The sequence below is a fragment of the Geotrypetes seraphini genome, chromosome 19 (assembly GCF_902459505.1).
Source record: "Geotrypetes seraphini chromosome 19, aGeoSer1.1, whole genome shotgun sequence".
NCBI classification, from domain to species: domain Eukaryota; kingdom Metazoa; phylum Chordata; class Amphibia; order Gymnophiona; family Dermophiidae; genus Geotrypetes; species Geotrypetes seraphini.
Window position 1 is genome coordinate 18,309,397 of NC_047102.1, and position 23,936 is coordinate 18,333,332.

Genomic DNA, 23,936 nt, shown 5'->3' on the forward strand with positions numbered 1-23,936 from the left:
GTAGATGTTGAAAAGGATAGGGGAGAGGGGTGAGCCTTGCGGGACTCCACATTTCGGCTTCCAGGCGGGGGATGAAGAACCGTTTGTGTTAACGGTGTAGGAGCGGAAGCGTAGGAATTTCGAGAACCAATCAAGGACTGTGGAGCTAATGCCTATTTCGGAGAGTTGGAAGATTAGGATGTCGTGGTGAACGACGTCGAAGGCTGCGGAGAGGTCGAATTGAAGAAGAACAGCAAATTTGTTGTGAGAATGGAGTTGTTGTACCTTAGAGATTAGTGAGGCCAGGAGGGATTCGGTGCTGAAGTTGGGTCTGAAGCCGAATTGGTGGGGTAGGAGGATAGAGAAACGTTCTAGGTAGGATGAGAGTTGGGTGGATATGATGGATTCTAATAGCTTGGTTAGGAGAGGGATATTTGCTATAGGACGGTAGTTAGATGGAATGGTGGGATCAAGGTCGGCCTTTTTCAGAAGAGGGGACAATGAAATGTGTCCCATGTCGGGGGAGAAAAGGCCTGATGTTAGGGCAGAGTTTATAAGGTCGGTGAGGGAAGCGATGGCCTGTGTAGGGATATTCTCGAATAGATAGGAGGGGAAAGGATCCAAAATGCACTTGCAAGTTTTTAGTTTGAGGCAGAGTTTGGAGACTTGCGGTTCAGAGACAAGCTCGAAGGTGGTCCAGGATCTGTCGGCAGGAATAGGGGTGGATACAGGTAAGGTAAGGTTGAGATCAATAGAGGTCAGGGAATTGTAGGAGACTGTGGGAGGGAAGGAGCATCTTAGAGTGGTAACCTTTTCATTAAAGAACTTTGCAAGGGCATCGGCAGATAGAGATGGTGGAAGCGAAGGTGGGTCTTTTTTTGTAGTTAGGGAGCGCCAGATGTTGAACAACGCACTGATCTGGTTGTTGGATCTAGAGATCTTGTCTCCGAAGAAGTTTTTTCTGGCTTTTTTTAATGTTGAATTGTAAAATTTAATATTGGTCCTCCAGGTCTGTCTATCAGAGGGGGATTTAGATTTTTTCCATTTGCGCTCCAAAGCGCGACATTTCTGTTTCAACTCTCTGTGAAGAGGTAGGTACCAGGGGGCCTTTCGGGGGTAGGAGATGGTTTTGGTGGTTAATGGAGCAAGGGAGTGGTAGGTGGACTCGGAGAGGGCGGTCCAGTTGTGCCAATGTGATTCGGGATCTGTAGGTCTAGGGTTGGAGGAGAGTTTGTTGAGGAGTTTGGACCAGAATAGATTGCTTGAGGTTTTTTTGTGGAAGGTTATGGAATGAGAGGAGTGGGGTGGGGAGTCAAGATGTGACATGAAGACAGGGAGACAGGTAGTCCCTAAGAAGTGATCTGACCAGGGGACTTGTTCCCAGCGAGTGTCGTCGGTTGAGGTTTTGAAGGCAGTAAGATCCATGAAGGTGGTGAAGTCTAGGGTATGCCCTTTTTCGTGGGTTGGGGATGGGGTGGGTGGGGGAAAACCTAGAGAGGTAAGGAAGTTGTTGAATTCAGATGTGTCATTGTTTTTTGTGTCGTCGAGGTGGAGATTGATATCACCAACAATCAGGAGTCTTTGGAATTTAAGGAAGGCATTTGTTATGGTCTCATAGACGAGATTGGAAGATTTGGTCCAAGGGGTGGGTGGTCGGTATAGTATTAGGATGCCCAATGGGTGGGTGCGGAGTTCGTCAGTGACTGAGGCAAGCAAGTATTCTAGAGAAGCATGGGTGCCCGTCTCAAGGAGCTGGACGTCGAAGAAAGATTTGTAGAGGAGTGCCAGACCACCTCCTTTTCGGTTGGGTCTGGGGGAGAAGAGGCCTTGATAGCCATGGGGGAGGAGTTCATTTTGTGTGAATAGGTCGTCTTTGGCGATCCAAGATTCTGTGATGCACAGGAATCCAGGGTCGAGCTCGTCTAGAAGGTCTTTCAAGATTTGGGTCTTATTGCATGCGGATCTGGCATTGCAGTAAAGTGTCGGGACTGGGGTGAGAGAGTCCGGGACAGTGTTGGGGAGATTTGCAGGGGGTAGGGGCTTTAGAGAATCTTGGTTGACTTTTCGGGGGTTTTTCTTGGGAGGGGAATTTCTGGTGCGTATCAGTGTGGGTATTCTGAGTCCGGGGCAAATGGTATTGGTGTTGGCGGGGTCGAGTAGGTTAGGGGAGGGAGGTTTCAGACAGAGGGAAGGGTAGAGAGGTGAGCAGAGTAGGAGGAGAAGGATCCAGAAGGATGGATTCATGGCGGGGTGGTTGGTGTGTGAGAGTCTGTAGCAAGGGGGATAGAGTTGGTTGAGGAAGGAGCAGGGGAACTTAAATTAAGCTGACTAAGTACGGGGCCGAGAGAAGGGAGGAGAGGCTTTTTTTAAATTTATTTTAGGACTAAAGGGGGGCTGTGTCAGAGAGGAGCATTAGCGGCTAAGCGCTTTCCAAGAGGTGCCTAGAGCGGAGAGGCTTGGGGTAGTAAATGGGTAACAGGGGGATTGCACGGTTAAGGTATGTGTGTAGCCCAGGATGTGCTAGGGGAGCCGGAGCAACTGAAAAAGTGAGAGACTGGTAAAGAACCTTTGGCAGGGAATACAGTTTGGAGCGGAACTGAGCAAAAAAAAAAGCAGAAAAAGTTTAGCAACAAAACATGAGCGAATACAATAGTAAATTATGGTGCAGGAACAGGAGTATAAACAGTGGTAAACTTTGACAATGGGCAGAGTCCGGGTTGGGTAAGAGGAGCTGAGAGTCTGGAGGCCCTCAGTGGACCTTGATAGGCCAGGGAGGGGGGAGGGCGGTGAGGTGAGGCAGAGAGGAGCCCAGGTTGCAGGGGCTTTGGCAGCTCTTGGGTGGGCTGTGGGGGCAGAGTTTATGGTGAAGAGCAGGTCCACACCCTCCTGCACGAGTGGCGTCGGGTGGAGGAAGGAGGAACAAGATGGAGGAAGCTTCCTCCTTCCTCTGCCTTGAAGTCGCTGGAGCGGAGACAAAACTTTCGGCGGCCCGCAGTGGGCTGAAGAGGAGCCGGGACACGCTGGCCTTTAACAGCCCTCGGATGGGCTGGAGAGAGCAGGCTAGCAAGTCAGCAGGGCAGGGCAGTTCCCTCCTGCACGAGTGGCGTCGGGCGGAGGAAGGAGGGACAAGATGGAGGAAGCTTCCTCCTTCCTCTGCCTTGAAGTCGCTGGAGCGGAGACAATTAAAGACCCCTTTTACAAAGCTGCAATTGCGATTCCCATGCGGCAAATGTAACACAGATCATTCAATTCCTATGAGCGGTGTCACAATTGTCGCACCAGGACTCGCTACTGTAGCTTTAAAAAAAGGAGCCCTTAGATTGTAAATCCTCCAGGGGCAGGAAAATAACAGCACATAATTTACCTTGAGCTGCTGCCGAGAAAAGGTGTGATCTAAATTTTGATACTTAATGAGCTGAATGCATATTCCTACTAAGCATATCATTGAGTAACTGAATGTAAACAGCTTAGGCTATAAGCAGAGTATAAATACTGAAATAAATACATTAAAAAAATTGGATGACAAAATGGCCATTCTGCCTAATACCAGATAACTTCAATCTGCAGCTGATTCAGAGCATCTACCAGAACAGTGATGCATCAGTATTTTCCTTAAAACTTTTCCACAGTTGTGTACATGGCGGGATGGGTATCCGAGGCAGAGCAAACCCCCCCCCCCCAGGTACTGAGAGGGTGCATGGATCAGTCGTGAGATCACTGGCTGCCTGCTCTACTGGTCCCCCCACCTTGGAACAGGAAGTTGACGTCAGAGGGGGCAAGGAGCAGCAGAACCAACGGCCATGCACAGGCAGACCTGCGACTGTTCCAGCACCCCTGAGCTCCCTCTACCTGGGACTTAGAGATCTCCCATACGAAGAGCGTCTGAGCAGACTGCGCTTATACTCTCTCGAAGAGCGCAGAGAAAGGGGGGACATGATAGAAACATTCAAATACATCACGGGCCGCATTGAGGTGGAGAACAAGAGGGCATCCGCTAAAACTTAAGGGGGGGGAAGATTTCACGGTGACATTAGGAAATACTTTATCACCGAAAGGGTGATTGATCGATGGAATGGTCTTCCACGCCAGGTAGTCGAGGCCAGTAACCTGCTCGACTTCAAGAGACGTTGGGACATACAGGTGGGGTTGCTGCAGAGTTATACTTAAAAGATAGACTCTCAAAGGAGGGAGGGTTCTTGAGTGAGTAGACTTGTTGGGCCGCTGGCCCTTTTCTGCTGTCATACTCTATTTCTATGTTTCTCCTGCCCCGCCCTTGTTATACCATTGCTTTCCCATAAAGAAGATTTCAGCAGAGGTCAGGAAAAATATAAGTTTAAAAATTCCAATAGGCACTTGCAATAGAAGCCAAATTACTGGTAATTTAAAATTTAAAAAAAAAAACACCAAAAAACAAAACAAAACCAGAAGTCTTTATTCCAATTTGCAGGCATAAAAAAAAACAAACCATGGAAGATACATCTTTGCATTATTTTATTAAAATTATATTTCTACAAATATTATAAAACTGCTTTAAACACTTTCTCTGTTTCAACACCCCACCCTCACACCATAGCAAAAAAAAAAAGGTTGAGTTAACCGATGTATCATTTACCAATTCTTCATTCAGAGAATGTATTTGGAAATGATTATATTTGTTCTGCCACAGCCTAATTGATATCTACAAACAATCCCATCCATTTTGTATAGCAGCTTTCTTACCACTTCTCCTGCAAATGATTATTTTCTTAATCATGTAGCAATAACACTCAATAGTAAAAGCAGGGAGCACTGCTGTTTGCTGTACATTAATTACAAACCATGGGATTTAATACAGTTTACTAGAACTCAAGAGTTAAGAGAATGACACTGGGACAAATTGTTCCCCATCCCTGCAGGAACTCAATTCTTCCGTCCCATCCCCACGAGTTTTGTCGCTGTCCCTGTCCCATTCCTGTAAGCTCTGCTTTAATCTTAACCGCACAAGCCTCGAACACTTATGATTTTAAAGTGTTTGAGGCTTGTGCAGATGAGGACAGAGCTTAGGCATTGGTGGAATGAGGCATTATGACATCACAATCTGAGCTCTAGAATGTTGCTACTTAGGATTTTAAAGGGTTTGAGGCTTGAAATATGAGGCTGGAGCTTAGGCATTGGTGGAATGAGGCATTATGACATCACAATCTGAGCTCTAGAATGTTGCTACTTAGGATTTTAAAGGGTTTGAGGCTTGATAACATGAGGATGGAGCTTAGGCATTGGTGGAATGAGGCATTATGACATCACAATCTGAGCTCTAAAATGTTGCTACTTAGGATTTTAAAGGGTTTGAGACTTGAAATATGAGGCTGGAGCTTAGGCATTGGTGGAATGAGTCATTATGACATCACAATCTGAGCTCTAGTATGTTGCTATTTAGGATTTTAAAGGGTTTGAGGCTTGTGCAGGTGAGGACGGAGCTTAGGCATTGGTGGAATGAGGCATTATGACATCAGTCTAAGCTCTAGAATGTTGCTACTTATGACTTTAAAATGTTTGAGGCTTGTGCAGATGAGGATGGAGCTTGCAGGAATGGGGCAGGGACAGGAAAAGAACTTGTGCGGATGGGGAAAATTTGTCCCCATGTCATTCTCTATCAAGGGTCACACAACAACAAAAAAAGATCAGAACTTTTGAATTGGTCCTCAAAGTTGGATATGAGGTCACTGAATCTTGACAGTGTATTATAATTATTCGTATAGTGCTACTGGATGACCTCAGAACTTTCAGATATATAATCAGACACTCAATAGATAGTCCCTCATTCCTGAAGTTTACAATATAGTAAGACAGGGTAAATACACAAGACACGGGGCCTAGAGTCCCCCTAGGGTAGCAACTCATGGACAAGCTAAGATGGACATTTGCAGAGAAAATAATATATATTGATGTGTGTGTTAAGTTTGTTCTATGACAATGCTCGAGTTCTTTTTAAATATTAAGTATTTTTATTGATCTGAAAAGGCTGGCTGGAATATCAAATTTTTAAATCGACTGTTAATGGAAAACCCTAAAATCTGAAACCAACCTCAATTAATGCATTTTCAGGCTGAATTTGAATCTTACACGAGAGGGGGTACGGCATAAGCCTTCAGGGAGGCTATTCCAGGCAAGATATAGAAGTGGAGAACAGCACGGAGATCAGCATCTTGTCGGCTAACTAACTTTGGGAAAAGGGGCATGTGTGGAAACGAGAGAGGGGAGGTTATTTATTCGATTTTTTTTTTTTTTTTTTTTTAATCATCATCCCATCCTTCCAAAGAAGCTCAGAACGGGTTAGAAATCAGGTATTCAAGCATTTTTCCTCTCTGTCCCGGTGGGCTCATAGTCTATCTAATGTACCTGGGGCAAAGGAGGATTAAGTGGCTTGCCCAGGGTCACAAGGAGCAGTGCAGGGTTTAAACCAAGTTTATTAAAATTTTTGATAAAACGCTAATCAAGAGGCAAACTAAAACTGCAAATAAAACAGACTATATAACAAATCAAACAGACATGATGTACAATGAAGCAAAAGGAAAGAGGGGAGAACTACAATATTTTAGAGAAAAGAACACATTAAAGGTAAGAACCGAGGGCATGGGGAGAGATCAGAATTTAAATAGAACAGAATGCTAAGTGGACCAGATCAGCTTTCTTAAGCGTCTTTAAAAAGAAAGCATTTTAAAATTTCATTTGAATTTTTCTAGATTACTTTCTGCCTTTATGTGGGTTGGGAGGGAATTCCAAACTGTAGGGGCAGTAATGGCAAATGAGATAGCCCTACGGGTACTAATGATTTTTAAAGAGGGAACATGAAGATGATGAGTGGTGGATCTTAGTGTTCTAAGCAGATCGTGTGGGATAAAGATGCTTGTGGATAAATGCTGGTTCTTTAGTTTTTTTAGCTTTGAAAGAGAGAATGGCAAGTTTGTAAGTAATTATGTGCGGAATAGGCAGCCAATGGGCGTTTTTTTAACAGCAGGGTAACATGGTCAAATTTCTTTGTGTTAGTGATGAGGCTGTGTGTAATGAATGTTGCTACAGGCAAAGTCAAGCTGTTTAAATTTTATGCAGAACCATCTTATTTTCATATTGTAAACTGCCTAGATGGTTTGTCCAAATGGCGATATTATAAACTAAACCTGAACTGAAAAAAAGATTAGGTTCTAACCTTTGCTAATCTTCTTTCTTGTAAATCCACACTCTATTCCTGGATGTGGGTAGTCAAGCCCATCTCTTGTAGGAAGCTTCATTTACATATCTTTGACCCTCCCCTCTTACCTCAGGGCTGCCCTCTGACTTCTAGTTGGTACAAAAGCAGACAGTCATACCTGTATAGGACACAGAAAGGGGAGGGGTATGGGGATACTACATAAAACTGCAGAACAATCATGAACTATTAAAACAGGTTGCAGAACATAGTAAATGATAGCAGATAAAGACCTGGAATGGTCCATCCAGTCTGCCCATTAGTTATACTTATTAAAAATACAAGATTAATTTAACTTGTCTCTGATATTTCTGATTAAATTTGCAAATGAGGCTAAACTGTTCAAAATAGTTAACTGATAAATCATAAGTGGGGGCACATTAGCTCACCCCCCCCAAACCCCTCCCCCAAACAAAGTGTGCAATATGATCAGATGTTAATCTGAGAAAGGCTCATCAAAGAACCAAAAGGTTCAACTTACCAGTTCTTATTAAGGCAGACAATCGGCGAATCAGCAACTCCCAGGGCAGGTTCCAGGAAAAAAAGTATGGCTTTACAAAAAAAAGAAGATTAGCAAAGGTAAAAACCTAATCTTTCGTTCTTGTGCAATCCCACTCTATTCCTGGACAAGTGAGATATAACAGAGCAGTCCCTCAAAATCAGGGTGAGACTGATCAGCCAGCTGCCAGAAATGAAGAACCGAAAGCAGAAGAGACTTGCTCCTACTGTCTTCGTTTGTATGAAGACAACTGGAAGTCAGAGGGCAGTCCTGAGGTAAGAGGGGAAGTAAAATAAAAATGTAAATGAAGCTTCCTACATGAGATCTCGCTGGGTTGGACTACCCACTTGTCCAGGAATAGAGTGGGATCATACAAGAAACTGCTGCCAAGTTCTGAACAGACTATAATAGGGAGACAGAACCTTCTGCAAGAAAGCTGCAGTCTTAGGCTTGATATTATGAGGACATGAAAAAGGGGCTCTGGAAGAATGTTCAGTCAGGAAGTGACAGATTTCGGAGATACTGCAGAGAAAATTCAGCACTTTTCACTCATGTTGTAGATGTGTGGAGAAGGAAAGAGGGGTGCTGAAAGACTGAGGTTGCAGCTGAAGGACAATGATCATGAAAAGTATGAGGGGAAGAATAATGTTGTGTTCAGGTGACAATGGAGTATCCAGGCAGCGGTATCGTAGAGCAGGCAGTGATTTGCAACTGGACTTTCAGCGAATTCCAATCGGAAAAAAAAAAAAAAGAGATTTTGGAGCAGTTCACCAGGTGAGAGAGAATGGTGGGTTTATTCTGCTTATTTTCTGGTAATCCTAATGAAATGATTTTTTTTTGCTAAAGAAAGTTTCTTTACATTTATTTGTGTTTTAGAATATAAACTCTTGGTTTTATTTTTAGAATGTAAACTGTATACGTCAACTTTTTAGCTCAATTCTAGGCCTAGCAAGCCTGGGATCAGGGAGTTCTATATGCAAGATCAGGGAGTTCTATATGCATATGATATTGGAAGCCATAGGAGACTATGAAATTACTGGGGAGGAGGCTGTAGATGAGGAGAGGGCCGAAAACAGGACCTTACAGTACACCAACCAATAATGTGTAGAAGTGGAAGATGATCCTCCAGAAGACACACGAGAGGTTTGAGAGGTGGGAAGAAGAACCAGACAAGAACTCTGCCTCAGAGTCAGAGAGGATAGGATGCCAAGGAGCAGACATGGTCCACCATGCCAAAAGAAGCAGAAGGCTCATAGAAGTCTCTTGGCCTTGCCATATTGATCTCCAACAAATGGCAGGGACAAGCAGATGCCAAGCTAAAGCATTAAAGGGAAATTAAATAAAGAAGAAACAAACACATATGTTCATAGATTAGAGAAACCAAGAAATATGAAAAAATTTACACCCTACTCTGCAAGGCTAAGGAGCAGACGAGGGAAAGAGAAGGAAAATAAAACATGAAAAACTGGTTAGTGCAGTAGGCAGAGAACCAGGTTTCTCATCGCTTAACCCTCTCCATTGTCTCAAATATCAAATGATATTGTAACATCTAGGACTGGGGAAATACCTGAATGTAAAACCAGACTTCTCATTTCCTGCATCAACAAGAGGAGAAGGAGAGCAGCTCAGCAGTAAGGAGCAAAGTCTCAAAATGGCGCCGTTAGTTAGGCAGCGGTAGGCACTCTACCGCTACCTAACTTAATTGTTTTAATTGGTTCAATTGGCACAGTAATTGACTGTGTCGATTAAAAACCAATTAAAGCATGGGACTGAGGGGCTTGTACAGACAGGGGGTGGAGAGGGATAATAATAAAACCTTGTAATAAAACCTTGTATACAGTTTACATTCTAAAAATAAAACCAAGAGTTTATATTCTAAAACACAAATAAATGTGGAGTTCCCGCTTTTTTCGGTTGCATACGGTTTCCTTGTATTTTGTTGTTGGTCCGCTTTGTATCAAGTCAATAAAATGTTTACACATTAAAAATAAACATTGAGGCACCCTCAAAAATAGCACATTTGTCCCGACTAAAGAGGCGCCTAAGTGGTCATAGGTGTCCTTAGGCGCCTCTTTAGACGGGATTCGTGGAAGGAAGGTGCCGAAAACGTAGGCCTTTAAAACTTCAGCCTACATTTCTGGCTTCTAGCTTTCAACAGAGCCATGATTCTCCAAATGGCGCCGTTGCATGATTGACATACGATCGGCAGCTGTTTTATTCAGATGGCCGCCGATAACACTGCCAGTTATAGAATCCAGCCCTAAATGTCTTTGGCTAGCAGAGCCTGGCCTCTCCGCCAGCAATGGTATTTTTAACATATGGAGTGGGGGGGGGGAAGAGAAGGAATGCGTTTCCACCCCTCCAAGAAAAAATCCGAGGGCTGGCTACGGTCCTTGGGTACCTTATTTGCATTTATGTGGTAAAAATGGCTTCCAATGCAGGAAAGCTATTAGCAATCACACAATGCGTTTAGCAAGAAAAATAAGCACTTTAATTTCACACATTTCCTGTGCAAATGTAGGGAGAAGACTTGTTATGAAATTACATCCTGTGCAGAAAAATGTGCCTAACTTGAAAGCACTTTTTCAAATTTCTTCTCCAACACCAAATTAACTAAAGTCCTAGAAGTGAAGTGTTGGTTTTTAACTAACTCGCATCAATGGAAGCATATGTAAATTTACTTGCCATTCTTTCTTATTTAATTAGACTCGTTGTGCAAAAAGAGAATTGGTGCTATGGCCTCCTGTCCGCAAAATATGATGTTCACTACAGAGCTACCTTTATTTCCATTTGAATTATTTAAGGGCACTTCAAAGCACTACATATTCTAGTTATTAAAAAGAAAAAAAAATCCACTCCTATTGGCTGGGTAGCTCCAGGTATAAAGAAAAAAAAAAAATTGAGTACTCATTCTGAGAAAACATTGGCTGACTGCCTAAGTCCGAACCTCAGAGTAAATAATCCATAGCCTAAATGACGACAGTTTTTAACCTGGCTATTACCCACATGGATTGTTATACATGCTAGGAAACTGTCCCTGCTATTCATGTCCGTCTGTCCTGCACGTCTTCCCTGTTCAGTGAACAAAAACGCGTTCTTTTCAGGTCACAAGTTTGTGACGAGGTGTGTCACAGATCTAGAGAAATTTGCTAAAGGTCACTATGAACGCTTCTGCTGTGGTCCTTGGAACAAGGAACTCTTTATTCAATAATACAATCGTGCTTAGGCACAAGGCATGCATCAGGAGACTATAAACAAATATAAGCATAAGAAACAAAATTAAAATTAAAATACATTTAAAAAAATATGATATAAAAAGGACATAACAAATAAAAATATATAAAAAAGGAAAAAAATGTATATGCGAAAAAAAATGTACATGCATTATTAAAAAGGATAAAAATAAAATAAGATTGAAGCATAAAATACGCTTAACAAACATATTCCAAAAAGAAAAGCAACACTGAAGCAGAACTTGTGCCAAAACACAACTCGTGTCAAGTGTTGCCTTATTGGCAAAAGAGTTCCTATCCAATCCATTGGTTCCGTCTCCTCCTACGCTGTGTTTTTGTGTACTTGATTCATGCGGAGGATTTCTTCTTCTATATTCACTCATCCTTGGAACAAGAGCATGATCTAATTTCAAACAGATCATCTTTTTAAAGGTCCCTGCTGCCCTGAGCTACATCTGAACTAGGGACCTAGAGGAGAAAAGACTCTGTAAAAATTCCCTTAATCTTTTCAGTCTACTTACCCCCAAATATGTTGAGTTTACAGTATTTGAAGAGATTTTTTTTTTTCTGTTTTGAGTCCACACTAACCGCAGTTAAGAGACAAAGTTAATGAAAACCAGAGACAAAGTGTACATATTTCAGAAACGCAACAGCAAAACCTCCACCTTTATAGCAGTCACAAAGAGGAATGCACGGGGACATCACTGCTAGATACTGAAACAGAAGATTTCCCTTGTTAAAAACGTAGACAGAGAAGTGTTTGCAGAACACTAAAGAGACTATTTAATACTGTTAAGTCTGAGCTCTAAGTTTTCCAGTTATACCCAGCCGCAAGAGCCACTAGTACCCGGGAACGATGATGGGTCTCTATGCAGAAGGAATCGTGAGGAACAGGGAACATTTAAACTGTGTTAACCATCTAAGTGTCACGTTGTCAGGGCTATGCCCAGCAAACAATTAGCTGTGTTCTTTCCCACTGTGATTTTATTCAGTGTTGCTTTTCTTCTCCTGCCAGGTCTTTTCTCTTTCAGCGAGCTCTGCGGGAGTGAAAGATGCTGGTCCCCAGTTCGTGATGAGTGTTGGAATTTTTGACCCTGAAAGGCAAACAGTGCTTAGACATTCCACAGGTGACGGTTTAGGGTTTTTAACGAACAGCGTTACATTAATGGTCATGGTTTATTTATTTATAATCCGCCTTTTTCAAGGCGAAGTACAACAGCACACACATAATAGTATTTCACTGACATTTCAGACATCTTACAAAAAAAACCAACAACAATATACATCATATTCAGCATAAAATCAAAATAAAATACCTGCCTGACAATAATAGCAATAACTTTTCCTATATCAAAATTCAATCTCAAGCAACCTAATACAACTCAGATGTTCACCGACCAACATCTCAACCAATCTTAACCAAAGGGAAAAGAAAATGGCTAAAAATAAACGGTTAGTGACGACGACTTCTTTCCAAACGAGTACATTTCATAGTGAAAGGGGTAGGTCCTTCTATCTTTCAGCCCATAGGCTCCTCGGCACTACAAAATCAATTTTTGGATAAAAAGGACCAATGCTAGGACTTCTCTTCCAGCACAATGGAGAGCAAATGGATTCACCCGGGGCTGCCGGGCCAATACCACCATGGCTCTGGGGTGGTGGGAGCATGGGTACAGCACTGAGGTTGGGAAGGCAGACAAGTCTTTATCGCAAGCCCTCATATAATGGGCATTTTCTGATATCATGCTTGATCTGGCTGTGTAGAAGGATGTGACTAACCCACCCACCCTCCTCCCTGGAGCACAGTGTGGATGGAGCACCCCCTCCTATGTGCACAGCCGTCAGCTGTGCTGGTTCTCCACCCCAGAACAAGAAGTTGAGATCAGAGGGGGTGGGAGCCAGCGGACTGCAAGATCCATGACCACTCCAGCAATCCCGAGCTCCCTGCATCCACAGTGAACCTCCATGCCCTGTAGTACTGCCAAAACAGGGCAGAGGGGCCAAATTCAGGCAGCCCCTCTTCACCCTACCCTCCCCCCTTGAAAATGAAATTCCATTTCACCCCCTACCCTGCTCCTTTCATCTCACCTGGTTGTATTAATCGAATTAACCCTTCGTGCTGCAAAGCTACTTTGTCCTTCCAGCTCTTTGTTTTACTGGCAGCCACATCCAGTTTTTTCTTCACTTCCTAAAATAAAGGATTAAACTGGTTAAAGTTCACGATGTGTAAAAGAATTTAACTGCCTCAATTTCCAGGCCAAGATCTCCTACACACAATCCATGTAACAATTAACCTCCTCTGGGGGTTGGGGGAGGGGAGCCTGTCAGATATGCCTTAACCTGGTTCTGCTAGAACTCAAGAAGACAAACAGTCACAGCCAGGGCTACGGAGTCAGTACACCAAATCTCCAACTGATATTAAGTATTACATTTTGTTTTGTTCTAGATATAAAATACTGGCTATAACCAGTGGCGTAGCGAAGTGGCACCCCTCCCCCACCTTGCATGGGTCCCACCCTTCCCCCATACCTTTTTAATTTTCCAGGCAACAGCATGAACTTGCTGCAATGCGTCGTGTTGGATACCCCTCTAATGCCACTAGGTGCGGGGCCCGGAAGTGACGTCAGAGAGAAGAGACACCGACGTGAGAAGCAGGAAAAAATTAAACAGGTATGAGAGAAGGGAAGGGGTGCACATGTGCGGCAGGAGGAGCTGAGAAGGAGTGGGATGGGCGCCTGCCCCTTCCCCGCAATACGCCAGTGGCTATCGCAATGGCTGATGCCCCCATCAGCAGCCCTTAAAGGAGAGACAAAAGGCATCTGACCGACATTTCCCTCACCTCATACTGCAGCAGTGCCTCCATGCGCTCGGTCTCCAGCTGTTCCAGCTGCTGCATGGCTACTTCTAGCGCTCTCTCTTTCAGGAGCCACTGGTCCTCTAGCTCCTTTTTCTCTGCCTCCGTCATCTGAATGGTCTTCTGTTGTTGCAAGTGCCATTTCTCCAGGTCAGCTCGCTTTGCCGACTCCTCTTCCAGCAGTCTTCAGGGAAGAGACAGGTTCAGGATAAGTAACGCTAATTGTTTGATGTATACTGTTAAGGGCTTACTGCAGGATATGTTTAGGGGTCCCACGGTAAGTTCCAAATGTGCTTACACACTAAAAAAAATATTTGATATCTGGGGGGGGGGGGGGGGGTTTAGAGTAGGCACAAAAAGTTGCATGTACTGATTAGAGCATGGTTGGTACATGAGCCCTTACCACCTACAAAATGGAGCTCATGTACTAATTTTTGGTTATAGCTACATGCTGATGGCTAACCCACACAAATTAACCCTTTTACAAAACTATTGCACGATTTTTAGCTCTGGCCATGGAGATAACAGTTCCAATGCTCAAAAGAATTCTATGAACGTCGAAGCTGTTACCATTGCGGTCAGCACTAAAAAACATGCTATGGCTTTGTAAAGGGGGGGGGGTGAGGCGGCTATTCACTGACTGCTTCAATCTTTACTAATTCATATTTAATAAAAGGAGGAAAAGACTTCAAGTGCTCCACAGTGAGCACAGCTTGCATTGCCCAGATTCAGCTAAGTAAATTATTGGACCAGTGATATCTACGAAAAGTGATACCTTATTTCTTGGAGCACTTGGGTTTTTTCCTCCTTTTATTAAATATGAATTACTGAAGATAGAACCAGTCAGTGAGTAGCCAACTTAATTTGGGTGGGTTAGTCATATTTGATAGTAAGTCTAAATGTATATTATTGGGGTTACATGCTAATGGTAACATTCACACTTGACACCTGAATGGCAACATTCACACCTGAAGAAGCTCTCGTAATAAGCTCTCGTAATAAATTTGCTGTCCTACTACAATTCGATCTTTCTGCAGCTTTTGATGTTGTCCACCATGATATTCTAATTTATCAATTCTCCGAGATAGGCATTGACTCCACAGTTTTAGAGTGGTTCTTGAAATTCTTACGATCCCACTCCTACACAGTTAACACAACGGGCACCACGTCCTCCCCTTGGAAACTGATTTGCGGATTTCCACAGGAATCACCTCTATCTCCTACTCTCTTCAACGTCTATATGTCTTCCCTGAAACTCTTCCAACTATCTCCCCTTGAAACACTCTACACATATGCTGATGACATCCTTGTCCTCCTCGAGACAGACTTGAACCTTACCAACCTCTCTGAGAACATAACAGCATGCATAACGAAACTCCAATCCTTGCCCCTCACAGTACAAATGAAACTGAACGAATCCAAAATGAAACTACTCTGGCTCGGCCCAAAATTAGAACACCTACCCACCCTCATTTCACTGCCTTCTAGCTCCACACTGCAGCTTGAGTTCTCAAGCAAAGTTCTAGGCATCATTATCGATTCTTCTCTTTCTTTCAATGACCATCTTAACTCCTTGGTGAAGTCATGCTTTTTTAACCTCCACATGCTGAGGAAAGTGAGATCCTGCTTCCACCAACAACATTTTGACGTCCTTATACAATCTATCATCCTCTCTAGACTAGACTATTGTAACTCCATCTAAGTCTAACCAAAAAAAAAGTCTTCAAAGATTTCAGCGAATTCAGAACACTGCGGCCAGGCTGATCTTGGCAAAAAGCAAACACAATCATGTTTCCCTACTCCTGTCCAAACTTCACTGGCTTCCAGTAATTTCCAGGGTTCACTTTAAATGCGCCTGCCTAGCTTTTAAGATACTACACGGCATCCTCCCTCCCCTAATTCCACTATCTTGGAACTCCCTGATTCCACCAGATCCACCCAAAAACTTAAACTATCCTTCCCCACGCTAAAATTATGGAGATCGGCGTGGTTTACAAGAGCTTAATGTAAGGAAGGAACAGCATAATGGGGTAGGAGGATGAGTTTAGGGGGGGAAGAGAGTATTGCATTTTTGTGAATAGCCTAGTTTTCAGGTGCTTTCAGAATAGTTGGAAGGAGCCCAGATTCCTTAGTGGGGCAGTAAGGTTATTCCAGAGCTTGGTGAATCTGAAGACGAGAGATTTCCCCACATAGTTGAAACCTTTTAGAAACATAGAAAAATGACGGCAGAAAAGGGCCAAAGCCCATCAAGTCTGCCCACTCTATTGACCCTTCTCTTTGATTTTGCTCACCACCCCCTGCCCTTACCTCATTAGCGATCCCACATGAATATCCCATTTATTTTTGAAATCTGATACGCTGTTGGCCTCAATCACCTGCCGTGGGAGTTCATTCCAATGATCGACCACCCTCTCAGTGAAGAAATACTTTCTGGAGTCACTTTTTAAAAGGATCCCTTGGCAAATAAGGCCCTCCTGCTTCCAGTCTGATATGCTCAAGAACCACTTCAGTATTCCTTATGCGCATTCAGCTTCCCTAAAATATTTTAGCTGAAAGTGCTTCAGACATTGTGGCACACCAATTTTAAGTTTTTATTCCCCTCCCAATGACCTAACACTTAGACTGTGTTTCAAGGAACAAGAGCAAACAGAAGCTCCACACTATAGATTCTATGCCGACGACATCTTGTTGTTCTTCCCCATTGAGAATGGAATGGTGGAAATTGGGAAAGAGCTAAATAAGTATATGAAATGTGTGAATGATTGGATGGATGATCATGGGTTGCAACTGAATGTTGGAAAATCGGAAGTAATGATTGTGAGTGAGGATGAGGTAGAGAACCTTCCAACCAAAATATTGGTCCATGGTATAAGTCTGAAAGTTAGAGATTGTGATCTTAGGTGTTTATGTTTAGATTGCACTCTTTCCATGGGAAAACAGGTCCTCCGGGTGATTCAGGGTGGATATGCACAGTTGTTGAGTGAAACCGATGTTCCTTCCCATATGATACATAGTAACATAGTAGATGACAGCAGATAAAGACCCGAATGGTCCATCCAGTCTGCCCAACCTGATTCAATTTAATGTAAATTTTTTTTTTCTTCTTCTTAGCTATTTCTGGGCAAGAATCCAAAGCTTTACCCGGTACTGTGCTTGGGTTCCAACTGCCGAAATGTCTGTTAAGACTTACTCCAGCCCATCTACACCCTCCCAGCCATTGAAGCCCTCCCCAGCCCATCCTCCACCAAACGGCCATATACAGACACAGACCGTGCAAGTCTGCCCAGTACTGGCCTTAGTTCAATATTTAATCTTATTTTCTGATTCTAGATCCTTTGTGTTCATCCCACGCTTCTTTGAACTCAGTCACAGTTTTACTCTCCACCACCTCTCTCGGGAGCGCATTCCAGGCATCCACTACCCTCTCCGTAAAGTAGAATTTCCTAACATTGCCCCGGAATCTACCACCCCTCAGCCTCAAATTATGTCCTCTGGTTTTACCATTTTCCTTTCTCTGGAAAAGATTTTGTTCTACATTAATACCCTTCAAGTATTTGAACGTCTGAATCATATCTCCCCTGTCTCTCCTTTCCTCTAGGGCAAGGGTGTCAAAGTCCCTCCTCGAGGGCCGCAATCCAGTCGGGTTTTCAGGATTTCCCCAATGAATATGCATTGAAAGCAGTGCATGCACATAGATCTCATGCATATTCATTGGGGAAATCCTGAAAACCCGACTGGATTCCGGCCCTCGAGGACCGACTTTGACACCTGTGCTCTAGGGTATACATATTCAGGGCTTCCAGTCTCTCCTCATACGTCTTCTGGGCAAGCCTCCTATCATTTTCGTCGTCCTCCTCTGGACCGCCTCAAGTCTTCTTACGTCTTTCGCCAGATACGGTCTCCAAAACTGAACACAATACTCCCAAGTGGGGCCTCACCAATGACCTACTTTAATATACTTTACTTGGGCTTGGTGAAGGTCAAATGTAAAGCATTACAGCAATTGATGAACTCAGCGGCTAGGCTGATTCTGGGTATTTCACGCAGAGAACACATTACTCCGGTGCTGAAGAAACCGCAATGGTTACCGATTGCTCAAAGGGTTCGTTTTAAGATGCTATCAGTAGTTCAGAGTTTGTTTGGCTACGTGCCGGCGAACTATCAGAATTTGTGGGAGGTGTATCAGCCGGGGAGGACATTGGGGTCAGAAGGTACTATGAGACTGACCTCTTTGAAGGAAAATGTTGTCCGATATGTTAAATTTAGAACTGCAATGATGTCCATGCCAGGAGCGAAGTTGTGGAACCATCTTCCCGGCATCCTGAGGACCTGTTCTGACCGGTCAAAGTTTAGAAAAATGTTAAAGACCGAACTACATGTTGAGGCCTTTTTCTGATTTTGTGTTGCAAGCTAGTCTGGATATTTTGAATTACGATCAAGATGATTTAATGTAGCACAGTTTGCTAATACACTGCTGCCTCAGATTTTGAAGGATGCTGATAATATTTGATTATGCTGTAACTGAAGATGATTTTTATGTATTTTGTCTGGAACTACTGTGAATGTTTTTATTGTTAACCGTTTAGGGATAGGCGGTCTATAAATTTTAGAAATAAATAAAAATAATACTTAAATGATGTTTAAAACATTAAAATATGGAACCAGATTTTCCAGACATCTAGAAGAAACCAGATAATTTTCAGGAATTTAATACAAAAGAATTAATGTGGATACGTAAAAAAAAAAAAAAAAACCCAATCACAAAAAATGTCCCTTTCTGTTCACTTTTCCTATTTCATTGGCTCTATGGAAGAGCTGACAATATATTTTGAAGCACATTTCCTTTATAAAGGAAACCAGCTTTGCTAGCTTCTCTTTCCTGGTGTCTGACGTCAAACCTGTTCCTTGCCAGAACCATTTTAAAGAAACCCTCGATCCTTTCCACAAAGCTGCTATTTGTTGAGCCGCTCTGTGTACAAATTCAGCTTTCCGGCTGGAATAATCTCAAACTTGCATCACTAATGTGCACTGTGCTATCATAAAAAGTTTAGCATGCAGGAAGAAATGCAGTAGGAGCAGCCAAATCTATAAAACTCGTTCCCATTCTTAATTTATAAAAAGCAATATAAAATGCATTCATGCGAGAACAAATTTGCTCACTGTGCTTTTGTGTGGACATTCTTCTCCCAAGTACATCATCCTCTGCCTGGATTCCTGTATCTACAAGGGGTTTTTTTTTTCCTACCTCTTTATGGTTCGTTTACATTTAAGAAAAAACCCAAAAGGGCAAAAGGGGTAACTCCTATGCAGAAACCAAGAACAAACAAAAAGTGGGGAGTCTGAAAAAAATGCTTTCCAACCAACAGAAGAGATTTATTCAATCAAAATGCTTTAACGCGGAAACCCGCCTGCCTCAGGAGTCACGGTGTCTTATACAACCTGGAAATTCAGCTCTACTCAAATCAAAAATCTTGATAAAACTCCAAACAACAAAACCAGCTTCTCAAGGTTTTAATGTAAACATCTGCCCACAGACGTATGCAAGTCGAGTCAAAGAGTTTAAATAAGTCTCTTCTGTTGGTTGGAAAACATTTTGTCAGACCCCTGCTCTATGTTCTTTCTTGGTTTATATTTGAACCTCCGGGGATCACTGTTCCCTCTGAGTTATGCAGGAATCCTCCACCTACAGGTCTGCCAGTAGGAGGCGCTGTCTCACTATTACATTTTCAATACTGAGGCGCAGGCAAAAATCAAACATGAATGAAGACCACTGCCATAGAAGGTAATAAGTATGAATTTCCTGCGAGAACATGTTTCCACACAGTACACACAAAAGTCCAAATTTAGGGGGTCTTTTACTAAGGTGCTCGAAATGCTAATGCGTCCATAGCATTTCGAGGCTTTGCTCCTTCTTTTTTTGTTCTTTGGTCACGTTAGCATTTAGCGCACGCTAAATCGGCTAGCACACCTTAGTAAAAGACCCCCATTAGTTAGTACCAACGTTAGGGAAAACCAGTACCTTGCCTGAAGCCTTCTGACTGTCTCTTCGTCTTGCCGTGCCTGTTTCTCATCATCCAGCGCTTCTTGAAGACGTTTGTACATCTCTTCAAGTTCTTGCACCCTCTTCAAATATTGCTCTAGCTCAGTTGATTTCTGTGCAACTTGTTGCTCCATCTGTAGTCTGATCTGACAATTGCCAAAAAAAAAAAAAAGTTTAATAGTTTGTAAAGCCAAATTTTGTGGTTCCTGGATTTCTAAACATTCATCACCTTAGAGAGCAGGTATCAAACTACAGAAACAGTTCTACCAGTCAAATCATCCCCATCCAGTCCAGTCTATTTACTCCTCTCTCCTCGTTACACCATACTTTGCCTTGTGTATCCTATCATTAAACTATCTTCTGCTTTCCCAATAATACAGTATGAACCTTACCTTCTTCCATATTCCCTATTCCATTGCTAACACTATGAAGTTCCCTGTCCCAGCAGAGTAAAAGGGTAATGGGATTCGATATACACTACCTTTCTGTAGTACAAAGCAGTTTACATTTATTTTATTTTTTTTAACACATAGTAAGTACATGCATATAGAATCTCTAAGGGAAAGAAAGGGATGGTAGACCATGTAGATCAGCAGACCGGATCATTTATTTGGAACTTGCTATACAGGCAGTCCCCGGGTTAAGAACGAGTTACGTTTTCAAAGCTGTTCTTAAGTCGGATTTGTATGTAATTCACAACTTGTAGATTTTAAGATTCTTGCTGCTTACTTCTGCTTCTAGCTGACAAAAGGGCCCAGTGTTCTCTCTAAGGTACAGCATGCACAACCACACACTGTTCTTAATGTGGCCATATATCATTCCTGAATCTGCTACAGGAGAAATTTAGGAGTCTAGGCCACTGGAAATACTGCTCAGTGAAATCAAATGAAGCCGCGACCATGTTCTTAGCAACATTCCAGAGCTCACATTGTGATGTCATAATGCCTCATTCCATCAATGCCTAAGAGCCATCTTTATCAGTGATGTCATAATGGCTTGATTATTCCTATATAGGCAGTCCCTGGGTTAAGAACGAGTTACGTTTTTAAAGCTGTTCTAAAGTCAGATTTGTATATAACTCAGAACTTGATGCGTAAGACTCACTACCGCGGCTTTCGTCTTTCTCACATGCATCACTTTGAACTTGCTCACATTAAACGTCATCTGCCATTTTGATAACCAGACATCCAATCTCTCAATCTCACACAGTCCTCTTGTAATTTTTCACAATCCTCTTGCGATTTAACAACTTTGTGTCATCAACTAATTTAAATTATCTCACTAGTTATTCCCATCTCTAGATCACTGATAAATGTTTACATTTTGTCATTTCACTATTGTCAGGCTGTACATTACACCTTGGGTAAATCTTTGTAAATGCAATTAACAATTTGTAATTAATAAAAACAAATAAAAAGGTGTGCCCCTGAAGGAGTCACTTTTCAAAAAAAAAAGTCGGTAGTGAAATTAAAGTATTAGTACTAAAATTCTGGAGATCGATTTGGGATCGGGTTAATAATTTATTAGAAAATCCAGTGGCATTATCATGATACCATTTTATTTGGAACATCTATGAGGGCAAAAAGTCAAATTTCGGCAAAAAAAATAATAAACTTTTGTTTATAATGACAGGAGTTGCCATGCAGCTTATCTTAAAGAATTGGGAAAATTGGGACAGATTAAATTATTCATTCTGGTGGGAATCCCTATGTTATGTCTTTAAAATGGAAAAGTTTAGGGCCATTCAGAAGGGATATAAAAAAAATTTATGGAAGTTTGGGAACCATTAACTAAATATTGATAAGATTGATTTATTTGTATAACTGAGGAAAACATGACCATCCGGGGAGGGGGGTATATTTGGCATTTGTTAAGAAGTATAGAAGGGTTGATTGCAAATAATTTTATGAGATATTGGTTAATGGGAAGTGGGTGGGAGAAAATAAGTCTTGTTTTTATTCTATTAAGTATATTGTGGTGTAATGATAATATTTTATGTAAATGCATCATCTTTTGTGCACAATTGAAGTTTTAAAAATGAATAAAGAATCTTAAGAAATTAAAGTATTAGTAGCAATAAAGTTTAATATGCTCCTTACTGTTGTCACCTTGTTATAGCTATAATTTTTCAATCAATGGCTTACAATGCACACAGCTGCTTGCAAATTTGTTCCATGGACTTTTTAATAATGGGTTGAGAACTTTATACACAATCTGTCAATCCTTAAACCTTACTGAAATCATTTGTCTTTAACCATATATCAAAGTTCACAGCGGGTGAGTGAGTCACTTCCTAACTTAGGATTTTAAAGTGGTTATAATGAGTAACAGCAGATAAAACCTAATGTCACCATCTCCTTATGACCAATGAATCACAATGGCACAAAACATTTACAATGAATAGCACATAAGAACATAAGAAGTTGCCTCCGCTGAGTCAGACCAGAGGTCCATCTCGCCCAGCGGTCTGCTCCCGCGGCTGCCCATCAGGCCTATTGCCTGAGCAGTGGTCCCTGACTATTTCTATAACCTACCTCTACTCCTATCCCTATAACCTACCTCTACTTCTATCTGTACCCCTCAATCCCTTTGTCCTCTAGGAACCTATCCAAACCTTCCAAGCTTGTATTGCCATTCCCAGATATTTCACCCGAGCTATATTTGTGTGTCTTGTTAAGCCACTTTGGGCTGGACTCTATCCAAAGCAAGGCAGCGGAGCAAGGAAACCTAAAACATTTACCAGCTGCTCCTTCTGAAGCTCCAGCTTGAATTTATCCTGTAATTCCATTTGCGTTTGAAGACGTTTCTTCTCCTCCTCTGCTGCCCGAGATGCTGCTTCTTCTAATTGCTTTAAAAAAAGAGAAGGGGAAAGTTACAGCTACAGAAGGTTAATTTCAATAGAATGTTCACTACAAAATGTCCAGCGAGTCGGTGTCAGGTCAAAAGTGCGCCGGGACAAAGGCGCGCCCAGACAATTGAGCGCAGCGCAGAGGCATGCACCGCAGAAAATTACTGTTTTTAGGGCTCCGACGGGGGTGTGTGGGGGGGAGGACCCCCCCACTTTACTTAATAGAGATCGCGCCACGTTGTGGGGGGTTTGGGGGGTTGTAAGCCCCCACATTTTACTGAAAACTTCACTTTTTCCCTGTTTTTAGGGAAAAAGTTAAGTTTACAGTAAAATGTGTGGGCGGAAGCTTCTCCTCTGACGCAATCGGAAGTTGCGTCAGAGGGGAAGCTTCTGCCCACACATGCGTGACTGCACATACGTGCCGGCAGCTTTCAACAAGACTGAAACCTTAAAGCACCGTGAAGGTAAGGAGGAGGGAGGGAGATAGATAGATTCGGGTGGGTAGGTAGAAGGAGGGAGGTGACCGTGCGCGTTCCCTCCCTTAACTGCGGGGACAAGGCCATTCACCGCTCCACAAGAAGGTGGATGGCCAAGTCCCTATACCTGCAGTGAGTACCTTTCCCCCCTCCACCATTTTGGCGGGTTAGCAGCGGGTAACATCCACCGTGTCATTCTCTAGTTCTAACCACTAGACCACGCCAGATTACAGTTGAACTCCATGTCTCCTGGTTGGTTGATGGCTCCTACTTTCCCTTCTATGTGCACTTTTATCTTCCATCCCTCCTTCTTCTGCTTTTACTCCCTATTAGAGAATGACATGGGGACAATTTTTTCCCCATCCCCGTGAGTTCTTTTCCTCTACCTGCCCCATTCTTGCAAGCTCTGTCCTCATCTGCACAAGCCCCAAACACTTTAAAATCATAAGTGTTCGTGGCTTGTGCGGTTAAGGCAGAGCTTACAGGAATGGGGCAAGGACAGTGACAAAACTCGCAGGGAGGGGGAAATTGAGTTCCTTCTGGGATGGGGAAAAAATTTGTTCCTGTGTCTTTCTCTACTCCTTATCCTTCCTCTAACTAGTTTGTTCCCATGTCTCTCATTTTTATGATTCTAACTTCTATTCTTAACTTGGTATTTTATTTTACTGTAAAACTACCTAAAGGTATATTAAACATTCCCAAATAAAATCTCATGTTGACTGCTTCTAGACTACCACACCTTGTCTGTCAGCTTTAGTCATTAGTTGTTTTTTTAACTTCCC

At 42.6% G+C, this 23,936-nt stretch overlaps 1 protein-coding gene across 1 annotated transcript in view; it reads right to left on the reverse strand.

Moving 5' to 3' along the window:
* Positions 1-6,180: 6,180 nt before the first annotated feature.
* The window catches only part of SWAP70 (switching B cell complex subunit SWAP70), an 87,559-nt gene continuing 69,803 nt past the window's right edge, over positions 6,181-23,936 (reverse strand). The window contains exons 8-12 of the mRNA XM_033928451.1: positions 22,571-22,678; positions 19,810-19,976; positions 13,776-13,974; positions 13,025-13,124; positions 6,181-12,030 (exon numbers count right to left, since the gene is read on the reverse strand). Coding sequence (XP_033784342.1) covers positions 11,921-12,030; positions 13,025-13,124; positions 13,776-13,974; positions 19,810-19,976; positions 22,571-22,678 — 684 coding nt within the window. The 3' untranslated portion in view covers positions 6,181-11,920. The remainder of the gene's footprint in view (positions 12,031-13,024; positions 13,125-13,775; positions 13,975-19,809; positions 19,977-22,570; positions 22,679-23,936) is intronic.